Genomic DNA, 16509 nt, shown 5'->3' with positions numbered 1-16509 from the left:
TGTTGATTTATATTTTTGTTTATTACCACAATATCCTTTTATGTAATGCTGGTTTATTACACATATTGCTATTAACAATAGACATTGGGGGGAAAGGCCTATGGCCACACCACCCTGAATGTGCCTGGTTCTATTCTGATCTTGGAAGCTAAGCAGGGATGGGCCTGGTTAGCACTTGAATGGGAGACAGGGGTAAGATCTTGGTGATTCGTAGGATTATTTTTCATTACTATTTATTTTCATCATTTTGGTGTTGAGTTGGTGAGCATTGCACTTGTTATAAATACCTAGATACAAGGACTTGTTTCTGTTATCACACATTATATGAGGATTTTTATGTTCACTCTATTGATCGTTTACTATTGGTGGAGTGGTTTTCACTGACCTATTATGTTATACGAAATTTTCAAATTCTAATATTACATGATTTTGGTATATAGTTTGCAATCTTCCCATATCTTTTCAATGTATGCACATTTAATACTATATATTAGTAGTTGTGTGTAACGCACAGTGGTGTTGGGTTCTGTTTTATGTACTTTGCATCACATTTTTATTTTGTGGATAGCACTGCAAACTGCACACATATTGTTTCTTATTGTTGTCTCTGTCTCTATTTGGGTAGAGTCATACTCCTTTTTTTGTACTGGTGGCCAATGTCCCTGAAACAGTGAGAGAAAATCCAAATATTTAGAGACGTTCCTGGAGCAAGAAATGAGGAGAAATCTTCTCATGCGGGCAGGGGTGGCTGGTGCTCCATCGGTCAGGGGGGGGCGGCTGCGGACCTGACCATGGACACCCCCCACCCCTGCTGCTCCAGCCTGCACCGCACACCATACCCACACCCCTCTCCTGGTCGCCGGCTTACTCACCCTGTGCTGCCCCCCAGACTGATGCAGGGGCTTCCCCCTCAGTCTCCTCTGTGTCCCCCCTCCATCAGTTGGGCTTCCCCTGCATCTCCTCAGCATCACAGTGGCCATCTCCTCCCTCCTCCTTCTCCTCCTCCTAGGCCAATAGGATGGCTTCTCTTTTCAGCCAATCAGGAAATGGGTCTCAGGACCTACTTTCTGATTGGCTGGAAGAAGAATCAGTGTGACAATAGTGAATATTCATTCGCTATTGTCACACAACTGGTTGGGCTCGGGGCACGGTGCTCTGCACCCTGAGTCAACCCTTTTTATGAAGCCTAGTAGAGCCTCAGATTCTAATCAGGTGCTTAAAAAAAAAAAAAACTTCTCATTGGTGCCCTGCATGTAGATTAAGGAGCTGTACGCATAGATAGGGGGGCGGCGCCTAATGGACGGGCCGCCACTGCATGCGGGCACCTGTATCGGGGACAACTATCCAAGAGGGGGATTCCCCTCACTATGGGAAGGACAGTCAATAGTAGTAGTTAGCTACTCGTTGACTGTTAGGAACTAGGGATGAGCCGAACACCCCCCTGTTCGGTTCGCACCAGAACATGCAAACAGGAAAAAAGTTTGTTCGAACACTGTTAAAGTCTGTGGGACACGAACATGAATAATCAAAAGTGCTAATTTTAAAGGCTTATATGCAAGTTATTGTCATAAAAAGTGTTTGGGGACCTGGGTCCTGCCCCAGGGGACATGGATCAATGCAAAATAAAGTTTTAAAAACGGCCGTTTTTTCAGGAGCAGTGATTTTAATAATGCTTAAAGTCAAACAATAAAAGTGTAATATCCCTTTAAATTTCATAGCTGGGGGGTGTCTATAGTATGCCTGTAAAGGGGCGCATGTTTCCCGTGTTTAGAACAGTCTGACAGCAAAATGACATTTCGAAGGAAAAAACCCATTTAAAACTACTTGCGGCTATTGCATTGCCGACAATACACATAGAAGTTCATTGATAAAACGGCATGGGAATTCCCCACAGGGGAACCCCTGGCCCTTCAGGTCTGGTATGGATATTAAGGGGAACTCCGGCCAAAAAAAAAAAAAAACCAGCGTGGGGTCCCCCCAAAAATCCATACCAGACCCTTATCCGAGCGCGCAACCTGGCAGGCCGCAGGAAAAGAGGGGGGGACGAGAGTGCGCCCCCCCTCCTGAACCGTACCAGGCCACATGCCCTCAACATTGGGAGGGTGCTTTGGGGTAGCCCCCCAAAACACCTTGTCCTCATGTTGATGAGGACAAGGGCCTCATCCCCACAACCCTGGACGGTGGTTGTGGGGGTCTGCGGGCGGGGGGGCTTATCGGAATCTGGAAGCCCCCTTTAACAAGGGGACCCCCAGATCCTGGCCCCCCCTGTGTGAAATGGTAAGGGGGTACTTACCCCTACCATTTCACTAAAAAAACTGTCAAAAATGTTAAAAATGACAAGAGGCAGTTTTTGACAATTCCTTTATTTAAATGTTCTTCTTTCTTCTATCTTCCTTCATCTTCTTCTTCTTCTGGTTCTTCCTCCGGCGTTCTCGTCCAGCATCTCCTCCGTGGCGTCTTCTATCTTCTTCTCCTCGGGCCACTCCGCACCCATGGCATGGGGGGAGGCTCCCGCTCTTCTCTTCATCTTCTTCTCTTCTTCCTTCTTCTCTTCTTCATTTTCTTCTCCGGGCCACTCCGCACCCACGCTGGCATGGAGGGAGGCTCCCGTTGTGTGACGGCGTCTCCTCGTCTGACAGTTCTTACATGACGGGACTTCCCTGTGGCATTCCACGTGACGTCACAGGGAAGTCCCGTCAAGTCACCGTGTGTCAGAGGGGGGCGGGGTCACCGGGTGGCCCCGCCCCCGTTATTTAAGAACTGTCAGACGAGGAGACGCCGTCACACAGCGGGAGCCTCCCTCCATGCCAGCATGGGTGCCGAGCGGCCCGGAGAAGAAAATGAAGAAGAGAAGAGAAGAAAAGAAGAAGAGAAGATGAAGAATATGAAGAGAAGAGCGGGAGCCTCCCCCCATGCCATGGGTGCAAAGCGGCCCGAGGAGAAGAAGATAGAAGATGCCGCGGAGGAGATGCTGGACGAGAACGCCGGAGGAAGAACCAGAAGAGCCAGATGAACCAGAAGAAGAAGATGATGGAAGATAGAAGCAATAAGAAGCATTTAAATAAATAAAGGAATTGTCAAAAACTGTCTCTTGCCATTTTTAACATTTTTGACAGTTTTTTAGTGAAATGGTAGGGGTAAGTACCCCCTTACCATTTCACACAGGGGGGGGCCGGGATCTGGGGGTCCCCTTGTTAAAGAGGGCTTCCAGATGCCGATAAGCCCCCCGCACGCAGACCCCCACAACCACCGGCCAGGGTTGTGGGGATGAGGCCCTTGTCCTCATCAACATGGGGACAAGGTGTTTTGGGGGGCTACCCCAAAGCACCCTCACAATGTTGAGGGCATGTGGCCTGGTATGGTTCAGGAGGGGGGGGCCGCATTCTCGTCCCCCCTCTTTTCCTGCGGCCTGCCAGGTTGTGTGCTCGGATAAGGGTCTGGTATGGATTTTTGGCAGGACCCCACGCCCTTTTTTTTTTTTTGGCACGGGGTTCCCCTTAAAATCCATACCAGACCTGAAGGGCCTGGTATGGAATTTAGGGGGACTCCCACGTCTCTTTTTTTTAAAAAATTTTGGTTCGGGGTTCCCCTGTGGGGAATTCCAATGCCGTATTTATCAATGAACTTCTATGTGTATTGTCGGTAATGCAATAGCCGCGAGTAGTTTTAAATGGGTTTTTTCCTTCGAAAATTCACTTTGCTGTCAGACTGTTCTAAACACGGGAAACATGCGCCCCTTTACAGGCATACTATAGACACCCCCCAGCTACGAAATTTAAAGGGATATTACACTTTTATTGTTTGACTTTAAGCATTATTAAAATCACTGCTCCTGAAAAAACGTCCGTTTTTAAAACTTTTTTTTGCATTGTTCCATGTCTCCTGGGACAGGACCCGGGTCCCCAAACACTTTTTTTGACAATAACTTGCATATAAGCCTTTAAAATTAGCACTTTTGATTTCTCCCATAGACTTTTAAAGGGTGTTCCACGGCATTCGAATTTGCCGCGAACACCCCAAATTGTCCACTGTTCAGCGAACTTGCAAACAGCCAATGTTCGAGTCGAACATGAGTTCGACTCGAACTCGAAGCTCATCCCTATTAGGAACATCTCCTGCTATAGATTTGTTTGCCTGGGAGTTCTGTTCTGTGAGTCAACTAAATACTTTGATATGTTGTTTAAGGCTCGGTAATGGGAGATTTATTTGCCTCCAAAATGTGCCACTTTCAAAATGTGACACATTACAGTTCACTTAGCATATAATATAATATGTTTCCACTAAATCAGTGTCCCAGAATAATATTGAAATCCAATACAAAATTCACTCTAAATGAAAGGTACAAATATAAATTTACTGCCAGCACACAAGACCTGATGAAGGGTGGGATTTTCCCCCGAAACATGTTGATTTCTGATTACGTGTCCTGAAAAATAAAATTCTTATGGGGCTGAATCAAGCATTGTGACTCTCATCCTTCTAATGCTCTAGAGCACCCTTGGGGTACTGTAACTAGGCTCATTGTAACTGAAATGTGCTGGTTTAATAATGCCATGTCATGGTTACCCTTTCTTGCACGAAGTTACATTTTTCTGCCACAAGATGGTCAACCTTCTGTGCTGCAGCTGCCCCACAGAGCCCCCCTTTTTTTCTTACCTGAGTCCGTCCGTTCCAGCGATGTGCACGAGCCCAGTGACTCCAGCCGCTGTCTCCATGCTCATTGGATAGACTGATAGCAGCGGGAGCCATTGGCTTCCTCTGCTATCAAACAAATCCCATGACACGGGAGCGGGGGACGGGGCAGGTTTCTGCTGTCTGTGTTAATGGACGCAGCAGCGGGACTTGTGAGCGTGCCCACACGGGTGCCCCCATGGAAGGTGGAGCCAGGAGCGCCATCGGGCACCCAAGAAGAGGAGGACTGGTGCCGCTCTGTGCAAAACCCTTGCACAGAGCAGGTAAGTATAATATGTTTGCTATTAAAAAAAAAAAAGAACCTTTACAATAACTTTAATATAACTTGTTATCATACTTTACGGTCTCGAGCCTCATTTCAGGGTGACCCTGAGGCACTTACCAAAAGTTATCCATGTGTGTTTATTGACGGGTATACCCAAGATGTCGGAGGTACAGAGGTCTTTGTAGAGTTCAAGGTAAGAACAGAGAACCCAATACATCCAGCGACTCCTGCGGGGGGTAGCGCTACAATACCTGGACTGAAAGAGAGCTGCCTCTAAAAGTTAGATCTTACTGATCTGTTTTTTATCTTACATAGTTACATACCCTGTTTCCCCGAAAATAAGACCTAGCGTGATTGTTGGTGATGGCTGCAATATAAGCCCTACCCCCCAAATAAGCCCTACCCTGTTTCCCCAAAAAATAAGCCCTACACTGAAAAGAAGACCTACAAGGACTCTAGTTAGGGCTTATTTGGGGGGTAGGGCTTAAATTGCAGCCGTCACTGACAATCACGCTAGGTCTTATTTTCGGGGAAACAGGGTAGTAGGTGAGGTTGAAAAAAGACATTGTATATTCCTGTATGTTGCGGTCATTCAGGTGCTTATCCAATAGTTTCTTGAAGCTATCGATGCTCCCCGCTGAGACCACCACCTGTGAAAGGGAATTCCACATCCTTGCCGCTCTTACAGTAAAGAACCCTCTACGTAGTTTAAGGTTAAACCTCTTTTCTTCTAATTTTAATGAGTAGCCACGAGTCTTGTTAAACTCTCTTCTGAGAAAAAGTTTTATTTCTATTGTGGGGTCACCAGTACAGTATTTGTATATTGAAATCATATCCCCTCTCAAGCGTCTCTTCTCCAGAGAGAATAAGTTCAGTGCTCGCAACCTTTCCTCATTACTAAGATCCTCCAGACCCTTTATTAGCTTTGTTCCCCTTCTATGTACTCCCTCTATTTCCAGTACATCCTTCCTGAGGACTGGTGCCCAGAACTGGACAGCATACTCCAGGTGCGGCCGGACCAGAGTCTTGTAGATTGGGAGAATTATCGTTTTATCTCTGGAGTTGATCCCCTTTTTAATGCATGCCAATATTCTGTTTGCTTTGTTAGCAGCAGCTTGGCATTGCATGCCATTGCTGAGCCTATCATCTACTAGGACCCCCAGGTCCTATTCCATCTTAGATTCTCCCAGAGGTTCTCCCCCCAGTGTATAGATTGCGTTCATATTTTTGCCACCCAAATGCATTATTTTACATTTTTCTACATTGAACCTCATTTGCCATGTAGTTGCCCACCCCATTAATTTGTTCAGATCTTTTTGCAAGGTTTCCACATCCTGCGGAGAAGTTATTGCTCTGCTTAGCTTGGTATCATCTACAAATACAGGGATTGAACTGTTTATCCCATCCTCCAGGTCATTTATGAACAAATTAAATAGGATTGGTCCCAGCACAGAACCCTGGGGAACCCCACTACACACCCCTGACCATTCCGAGTACTCCCCATTTATCACCACCCTCTGAACTCGCCCTTGTAGCCAGTTTTCAATCAATGTACTCACCCTATGGTCCATGCCAACGGACCTTATTTTGTACAGTAAACGTTTATGGGGAACTGTGTCAAATGCTTTTGCAAAATCCAGATACAACACTTCTACGGGCATCCTTTATCTAGGTGGCAACTCACCTCATAGAAGGTTAGTAGATTGGTTTGACAAGAATGATTCTTCATGAATCCATGCTGATTACTGCTAATGATACCGTTCTCATTACTAAAATCTTGTATATAGTCACTTATCATCCCCTCTAAGAGTTTACATACTATTGATGTTAGGCTAACTGGTCTGTAATTCCCAGGGATGTATTTTGGGCCCTTTTTAAATATTGGTGCTACATTGGCTTTTCTCCAATCAGCTGGTACCTTTCCAGTCAGTAGACTGTCTGTAAAAATCAGGAACAACGGTCTGGCAATCACTTGACTGCGTTCCCTAAGTACCTTAGGATGCAAGCCATCTGGTCCAGGTGATTTATTAATGTTAAGTTTCTCAAGTCTAATTTTAATTCTGTCTTCTGTTAACCATGGAGGCGCTTCCTGTGTTGTGTCATGAGGATAAACACTGCAGTTTTGGTTACTGAGGAGAAGAATAAATTCAATACCTTCGCCATCTCCCTTTGTAACCAGATGCCCTTCCTCATTCTTTACGGGGCCAATATGGTCTGTCTTCCCTTTTCTACTGTTTACATACTTAAAGAATTTCTTTGGATTGTTTTTGCTCTCCTCCGCTATGTGTCTTTCAAGTTCTATCTTATCCGTCCTGATTGCACCCTTACATTTCTTGTTGCATTCTTTATAAAGTCTAAATGCTGAGGATGATCCCTCAACACTGTATTTTTTGAAGGCCTTCTCCTTTGCTTTTATATGCATTTTTACATTGGAGTTAAGCCATCCAGGACTTTTGTTCGCTCTTTTAAATTTATTACCCAATGGGATGCATTGGCTAATGCCCTTATTTAATATGCTCTTAAAGCAAACCCATCTCTTCTCCGTGTTCTTTGTTCCTAATATTTTATCACAATTTATGATTTTTAGCAAGGTTTGTAGTTTAGGGAAGTTGGCTCTTTTGAAATTCAGTGTCTTTGTATTCCCTTTATGTTTCCTATTTGTGTGATTTATACTGAAACTAATTGAGCTGTGATCGCTGTTATCTAAATTTCCCCGTACTGTATTTCCACATCTGTGATCAGGTCTGTAATGTTGGTAATCAGTAGATCCAGTAATGCTCTTTTACTAGTTGGTGTGTCTACCATCTGACCCATAAAATTGTCCTGCAAGACATTAAGGAACTGGCGAGCCTTAAATTAATGCGCGGTTCCCTCCGCCCAGTCTATGTCTGGATAACTAAAATCGCCCATTATGATACATCTTCCCATCCTTGCTGCTAATCCAAATTGTGATAGGAGATCTGTCTCCACTTCCTCCCTCAGGTTAGGGGGCCTGTAGCATACTCCCAGTATTTTCCCCTTAGCTTCATCCCTTTGGAGCTCTACCCATAAGGATTCCACCTCCTCCCTAGCTCCCTCAGTGATGTCATCTCTCACATTCACTTGTACTTTATTCTTGATATATAGGCATACCCATATCTACTCTGGGATCCAGCACTTCACCAACACATACCTGCATGATGTTTTTGTACAACCACACTACATGATTATTATATGGTATAATATAGAGGAACTGCTCACCTTTCACAAGTATGGGTCCTGTTCTTCTCTCTATCGGACGAGCTGAGTCTGGAAGGTCCAATCTCAAGATGAAGTCTGATCCCTCATCAGACTTCTCCACAGGTACTAAAGCCAGGTAAGTTATGTGGGTGTTCGGGTCATCAGAATCCTTATCTTTTTCTATACTTTCGTGCTTCTTTCTATCATCATTTGCAGCAATGACATCACCAGTAGATTTTTCTTTTACATGCCATGAAACTTTGTGCTCACCAGGAATATAATTACAAATTCTACATGAGAGGGTGGCTTTTTTTCCAGCTATCAGTTCTGGTACTGTTATTTCTCCAATCTCAGGCAGCTGTCCTGTAGAAATTCAGAGTGTCAATGAATGGAAAAGAGTGAATAGTAAATGCATTAGACTTTGCATTATACAATAAAAGATGCTGTACAGTATGCAAGGGATTTTCACAGACTATTATATACATTGGAAATTGATATATGAAACCTCTTTTTTTTTTTTATATCCACGTACTGCAATAGGTTGTACGTCCTCAAGTTTAGGTAGTTATACCAGGATCATGATTGCAGCTGCAGCCATGATCCTGGCAGGTACATTTTCTGTAGACGATAGTCTTTAGGCTGGGTTCACATGCAAATTGCAAATTGGTTGCTGGGTTCCGGTTCACATATCTCCAGGGTGGCTGTGGAGCGCAATGCATCTTTAGCTCCGTTTCAGGGAGGAATTCAGGCAAAGATTCGGCCCTGAATCATCACCGAACCGGAGAATAGGGACGCACAGTGTTCCTGTGCAATTCGCAGCTGGTTCCAGTGAGAACCGAGCCTCAAAATAAAGTCCTCTGAATGGCTATACAGCCACCTGATCCATTCCACAGGGGAGCCTGGGATTGATGTGGGCGGTTGGGCTTACCATAGAGAAGAAGGAACATCCATTCCCTGATTGTCTCTATGGTGTATGAAACTGGAAGTGATGAGAATTTCCTCACTTCCGGTTTTGGCCCATTGTTTACTGGCTGTTACAGACTAGTAAAGCAGCTGATCAAACCGACCTTGGTTTGATTGTCTGCTTTGGAGGGCAGAGTACCTGTCACTGCCCATTCTATTTAAAAGGGCTTATCCCTTGAGATAGCAATAAAGTAAAATAAAAATGAAAAAAAGAAACAGCGTAAAAAAATAGATTTAAATAAAATATATGAATAAATATCAAAGAATTTCAAGCACCCCCACACCCTTCTGTTTTTGCGCAAATGTAAATGCTCACATAGGTCTGGCACGCATATGTAAATGATGATCACATCACACATGTAGGTTATTGCTATGAACGTCAGAGTGAGAGCAATAATTCTAGCACCCAGACCTCCTGTGTCACTCTAAACTAGTAACCTGTAAAGTCTTTGAAATCGTCACCTATGGATAATTTAACCAGTTCTGGACTGCCCACCGCATATATACTGCGGCAGGGCGGCCCAGCTGCGCAAAATCACGTACCTGTACTTGATTTCGTGCAGGAGGTCTGGGGCACCGCCGATGACCCCCTTCCACTGTGATTGGACAAAGCAGGAGCCAATCAGCGGGTCTGGTGGCTGCGATGGCCCCTGGGACCGCAGAACAGGGGTCTGCCTATATAAACAAGGTAAAGCGCCGTTCTGTCAGAGAGGAAGAGAGAGATCTTGTGTCTCTCTCCTCCAGTCACTCCATCCCCCACTCAGAAAACACTCCCTAGGGACACACCTAACCCTTTGATCGCCCCTGATGTTAACCTCTTCCCTGTCAGTGTAATTTTTACAGTGACAGTGCAATTTTTTTTAGCACTGATCACTGTATTAGTGTCATTGGTCCCCAAAAATTGTCACTTAGTGTCCGATTTGTCGGACCGATTTAAAAATCGCTGATCGCCGTCATTACTAATAAAAATAACAATGCCATAAAAGTATCTCCTAGCTTGTAGACGTGATAACTTTTGCACAAACCAATCAATATACGTTTATTGGGATTTATTTTACCAAAAACATGTAGCTGAATACATATTGGCCTAAATTGATGAATAAATTTGATTTTTTTTTAATTTTTTGGGAATTGTTGGGTTTTATAGCAAAAAAAAAAAAAATGTTTTTAAAAAATTGTCAGCGTAAAAAATAAAAATCACAGGAGGTGATCAAATACCACCAAAAGAAAGCTCTATTTGTGGGGAAAAAAAGACATAACTTTTGTTTGGGTACAGCGTCACATGAACGCACAATTGTCAGTTAAAGCAGCGCAGTGCTGTATCGCAAAAATAGCCTGGTCATTAGGGGGTAAAACTCACCGGAGCTGAAGTAGTTAATGTGCCGTAGTTTGTAGTCTTTCCTTGGGCTTGTGCAGTTTTAACACATGACATGTTATCTCTTTACTCAATGGAACATAATTTTTTATATTTTACCAAAAGACTGGGTATTATACTGCATTTGTGTACACTAAAATTAAAGTTGATTTTTTCCAGAAAAGTTGTGTTTGATAAACCTCTGCCAAAATTAAGTGACATACAATAGGCAACAGTCACCATTTTGTTCTCCAGAAAAAATATAATGTTTGGGGTAATGTTCTAAACAAATACTAAAAATTATGATTTTTGTATGTGCATGAGAAATGTCAGATTTGGCTTGGGCAGCAAGTGGATATTTAGGCAAATCTTAGCAATACAAGCCTGTCAGAGGCAGGGGAGTAGCTACAAACTGTGGGGCCCCATATAAACATTTTAATAGGGCTCCCTCTGTAGCAGCTAGCACCGTCAACTGCAATAATATGGGGTTGATTTACTAAAGCAGTGCGCCCTCAGTAGAGCAAGGCGCAACGCACATTTTCATATTTACAACATGGAGTGCTGGTAACAGAGCTCGAATCCACCATTTACTATTGCGGTCTTGGCTCACTGGAGAATGTAATCTGTGCACCTCTATCGACATGGCACACAGGACATCTCCAATTCAATACAATGCTGTATCCTGGCCTAGGCCGACAAGGCCCAGGCCTAGGGCAGCATTTTGCAGGGGGACGACATGAAAAGAGTCCTCGCTGGCTTGCGCTACACTTTTAGTGTAGCACCAGTCGTATGGGGCAGACTGGGCTGAGGGGCCAATTATTCTAGCGCCCCCATAAAGTCGCTGCACTGCTTCCGGTATGCGGGCGGCCGGCATTCTGCAACTGTGGGGGGGCGCTTCTAATTTTGACTGTCCTATCATCCTGGAGCACAGACCTTCCTTACTGTGCTATACGTTTTCTGCTGCACCATTGGCATGGTTATATCTTCTTAGTCCTCTCCATAAAATATCAGAAATATGTGCTTAAAGTAGAACTATAGGCAACACTTTTTTTAAATTTTGGATAGAGTAAGGGGGGGTTATAACCTCTGTCAGTTTATTTTTTACCATCCCTGTCCCATTGCAGAGATTTCCCTTCACTTCCTGTCCCATATCCAAACAGGAAGTGAGAGGAAATCTATGCAAACTAAGTGAATCCATTGCCACCCCCCCCCCAAGCCCTCAGAACTAGTGTCCCCACTCAAAAATTTCAGGGCAGGTCTTAAACAGCAAGGAGTGTGGCCTTGGCAGGAAGGGGTGGGTCATATTTAAATTAGGGGGTACAGGAGTTTAGTCAGGCCTAGGGCAGCACAAAACCTAAATACACTACTGATTCAATATTAACAGAAGATGGAGGTGCCAATATTATGGGGTAATGTGAGGAAGTTTAGTAACAACTGCCCAAGTAACAGACATGCTCAAAATAGAATGAGAAAGTATAACCTTCGGCGCCTGCAAGTACGTTTAAAACTGCGTGAGATCCATGTAAGCATTGCGCATGCGCAAGCGGCTCTTGCGTCCCGTTTACATGAGTTTTTTCATTGGGCGCCCAAAATCTTAGTAAATGTTAAGCAACGTACATGCAGTAGCATGCGTTGAAAGGGCGCACCTCTAATCTTTGTGGAAAGACATAACTCATGACTAGGGATTAGCCGAACACCCCCCTGTTCGGTTCGCACCAGAACATGCAAACAGGAAAAAAGTTTGTTCGAACACTGTTAAAGTCTATGGGACACGATCATGAATAATCAAAAGTGCTAATTTTAAAGGCTTTTATGCAAGTTATTGTCATAAAAAGTGTTTGGGGACCTGGGTCCTGCCCCAGGGGACATGGATCAATGCAAAAAAAAGTTTTAAAAATGGCCGTTTTTTCGGGAGTAGTGATTTTAATAATGCTTAATGTGAAACAATAAAAGTGTAATATTCTATTTGTGTGGAAATTTCAATAAAAATTCTTTAATGTTACAAAAAAAGTGTAACATTGCTTTAAATTTCGTACCTGGGGGGTGTCTATAGTATGCCTGTAAAGGGGCAAATGTTTCCCATGTTTAGAACAGTCTGACAGCAAAATGACATTTCAAAGGAAAAAAAGTAATTTAAAACTACTCGCGGCTATTAATGAATTGCCGGTCCGACAATACACATAAAAGTTCATTGATAAAAACAGCATGGGAATTCCCCACAGGGGAACCCCGAACCAAAATTTAAAAAAAAATGACGTGAGGGGTCCCCCTAAATTCCATACCAGGCCCTTCAGGTCTCGTATGGATTTTAAGGGGAACCCCGCGCCAAAATGTAAAAAAAAAAATGGCGTGTGGCCCCCAAAAATCCATACCAGACCCTTATCCGAGCACACAACCTGGCAGGCTGCAGGAAAAGAGGGGGGCGAGAGAGCACCCCCCCTCCTGAACCATACCAGGCCACATGCCCTCAACATTGGGAGGGTGCTTTGGGGTAGGGCCTCATCCCCACAACCCTTGCCCGGTGGTTGTGGGGGTCTGCGGGCAGGGGGTTTATCAGAATCTAGAAGCCCCCTTTAACAAGGGGACCCCCAGATCTCGGCCCTCCCCCCTGTGTGAAATGGTAAGGGGGTACAAAAGTACCCCTACCATTTCACAAAAAAACTGTCAAAAATGTTAAAAATGACAAGAGACGGTTTTTGACAATTCCTTTATTTAAATGCTTCTTCTTTCTTCTATCTTCCATCGGTTTCTTCCTCCATCTTCTTCTGGTTCTTCCTTCGTCAGAGGGGGGGCGGGGTCACCCGTTACGTAACCCCGCACTCTTCTGACGTCACGGGGAATGCCACAGGGAAGTCCCCGTCAAGTTCCCGTGCGTCAGAGGGTGCGGGGTCACCGGGTGGCCCCGCCCCCCGTTATTTAGGAACCGTCAGAAGAGGAGAAGCATCACACAGCGGGAGCCTCCCATCATGTATGCAGAGCGGCCCGAGGAGAAGAAGTGAAGAAGATGCCGCACAAGAGCACCGGAGGAAGAACCTAGAAGAACCAGAAGAAGAAGAAGAAGATGGAGGAAGAAACTGAAGGAAGATAGAAGATAGAAGAAAGAAGAAGCATTTAAATAAAGGAATTGTCAAAAACTGTCTCTTGTCATTTTTAACATTTTTGACACTTTTTTGTGAAATGGTAGGGGTACTTTTGTACCCCCTTACCATTTCACACAGGGGGGAGACCCGGGATCTGGGGGTCCCCTTGTCAAAGGGGGCTTCCAGATTCTGATTAGCCCCCCGCCCGCAGACCCCCACAACCACCGGGCAAGGGTTGTGGGGATGAGGTAATTGTCTCCTATCCATCTGTACATCCCTACTGAACTGACTTTGCTGTTACATATTTTTGGTAATTGTCTCCTATCCATCTGTACATCCCTACTGAACTGACTTTGCTGTTACATATTTTTGGTAATTGTCTCCTGCTGCCATATCTTTAAACTTCATATTTACTGCTAGCTCTATAACACACTGCAATAGCAATATTACTGGTGATTTATTCTCAACTCCATGTGGCTTGAGTGATCAAGAGAGGTAATTAGCTTTACGACCCTAGCCTGTGTCTGTAGCTGGTCTGGCACTGGCCATCTCCTCCCCATATTCAGGTATCTCACATCAGACCCAATAATGACCAACTGAGAAATGCATCCCAGCTTAGTCTCCCTATAAATTTATGGCAGCTTATGGGGTGGCGCAGACAGGGGCAAGGCGTAGATATCTGTCCTGAGTGGCTCTGTCACGAGTGATGTGCAGTTTCACCGAAGCAGTTTAACGAAAGCTGGATGAACAACAACAAGAACTCAGCTCCACTCTGCAAGATGACAAGCAAACCAGCTTTAACATTTTTTTTTTTATTAGGTTAGTTTCCCACTCTGTATCCACTAACATGCTCCTTATTTTCTCCCTTCTCACATTGGTGTCTTCTATCCTCAAATTATCTTTACTCTACCCCTCCTCTCTTCCCTGCAGCATGCACATATCACCCTCACTCCTACCCTCTCTCTACTATGGCACCCATTATCTCCTGCATTTGCTGCACCCACATGCTGACATAAACACCAGGGCCACTAGACACGTGCGCTCATGCACATCCCACTCCCACCTTGCCTTCCTCGCCCTCCTCCTTCTCCTAGTCTCAGGTGACATTTCTCCTAATCCTGGTCCGCCATTTTCCAAATGCAAGCCACATATCCAATACCCCTCCCCCTCTGACAATCACCGCAATCCACTCAGTTTAATTTCTATCTCCCTGCTTCCTCAAAGCACCCCACCAATCTCATGCGCCCTTTGGAACGCCCGCTCCATCTGTAACAAGCTAACATCTGTACATGACCTCTTCATCTCTCATGGCTTGAACATACTTGTCCTAACAGAAACCTGGCTTCAAAATTTTGACTCAGCTTCTCCTGCTGCCCTCTCCCATGGTGGTCTCCATTGGACTCCCTCCCCCAGACCCAACAGACATAAAGGAGGTGGAGTTGGCTTCCTTCTATCCCCACAAAGCACCTTCCAAGTCCTTCCTGTCCCTCCCTCTCTATCCCTCTCTTCTTTTGAGATGCACTGTATTTGTCTGTTTTCTCCCATTTTTCTGAGGATTGCAGAAATGTATAGGCCTCCAGGACCCGTATCGCACTTTCTTGATGACTTTGCTGCCTGGCTATCCTACTTTCTCTCCTCTGAAATTATTCTTGGTGACTTTAACATTCCTGTCAATGTTAACAGCCCAACTACAGCTAAACTTCTCGACTTAACCTCATCTTTTGACCTAACCCAATGGACACATACTTCCACTCACTCCAATGGTAATACCCTTGACCTTGTATTCTCCCATCTCTGCAACCCTGGCAACCTCACCAACACCCCCTTTCCTCTATCTGATCACACCCTCATTACTTTCACTGTATCCTTGCCTCCAAACACCCATCCCTCCAAGCAGCAAACAATTACTTGTAGAAACCTTCGCCACTTTAACCCTTCTCTTCTCTATTCTGCTACTGACCACCTATATGACATAATCTCTCCCCTGTCCTGTCCTGACCTGGCCACCTCTGTCTACAACAGTTCACTCTCATCATCACTAGATGCACTTGCTCCTCTAACCACACGCAGAATCAGGCCCCGACCGTTACAACCCAGGCAAACTGACAACACTAGAAATCTCAAGAGACATTGCCGTGCTCTTGAACGACTGTGGCGTAAAACCAAATGACTGCAAGACTTCACCCTATATAAATCTGCCCTTCTAAAATACAATTCATGCCTCCATGCTGCCAAACAAGCCTACTTTGTCTCTCTTATTAATTCCTTGTCATCCAGTCCCCGTCGGCTCTTCTCAACCTTTAACTCTCTCCTTTGTCCCCCACCCCCTCTACCCCCTAACTCACTCACTGCCCAAGAGATTGCCAATCACTTCAAAGACCAGATCGATGCAATTCGTGAGGACCCCTCCACTGTGCGTACATCTTCCCCACTCAACATACCTTGCCTACCAGCACATTCAACACTCTCCTCTTTTGAATTGGCTACTACGAAAGAGGTTACAAAAATTTTCTCGGATGCCCACCTAACCAATTGTCCTTTGGATCCTGTTCCCTCACAACTACTACGGTCACCCTCTTCTTTTATCCTATGCTCCCTCACCCATATCTTCAATCTCTCCCTCTCTAGTGGCATCTTCCCCTCCCCTCTAAAACATGTGCAGATCACTCCCATTCTTAAAAAGCCCTCACTGGACCCTACCGACCTGAACAACTTAAGACCCATCTCATTGCTCCCATTCACCTCTAAACTTCTAGAACGCTTAGTCTACAACCGTCTTAGCTCCTACCTCACTGAAAATAACCTTCTTGACCCCTTACAGTCTGGCTTTCGCTCGCAGCACTCCACGGAAACTGCCTTACTAAAACTCTCTAACGATTTACTAACTGCTAAAACCAACAGCCAGTACTCCATACTCCTACTACTTGACCTCTCTG

At 44.8% G+C, this 16509-nt stretch overlaps 1 protein-coding gene across 12 annotated transcripts in view; it reads right to left on the bottom strand.

The window, feature by feature from the left end:
- Positions 1-16509, bottom strand: part of LOC141148587 (uncharacterized) — a 580328-nt gene that overhangs the window by 65180 nt on the left and 498639 nt on the right. For 11 of the 12 annotated variants that reach the window (XM_073636167.1, XM_073636176.1, XM_073636171.1 and 8 more), the window contains one exon: positions 8198-8539. The exons of the other annotated variant lie outside the window; for it this stretch is intronic. In XM_073636167.1, coding sequence (XP_073492268.1) covers positions 8198-8539 — 342 coding nt within the window. The remainder of the gene's footprint in view (positions 1-8197; positions 8540-16509) is intronic. 12 annotated transcript variants of the gene reach the window in all.

The sequence above is a fragment of the Aquarana catesbeiana genome, linkage group LG06 (genome assembly GCF_042186555.1).
Source record: "Aquarana catesbeiana isolate 2022-GZ linkage group LG06, ASM4218655v1, whole genome shotgun sequence".
Lineage (NCBI taxonomy): Eukaryota > Metazoa > Chordata > Amphibia > Anura > Ranidae > Aquarana > Aquarana catesbeiana.
The sequence above is the reverse complement of the archived record's forward strand: the minus strand, read 5'-3'. Positions and strand labels throughout refer to the sequence as shown.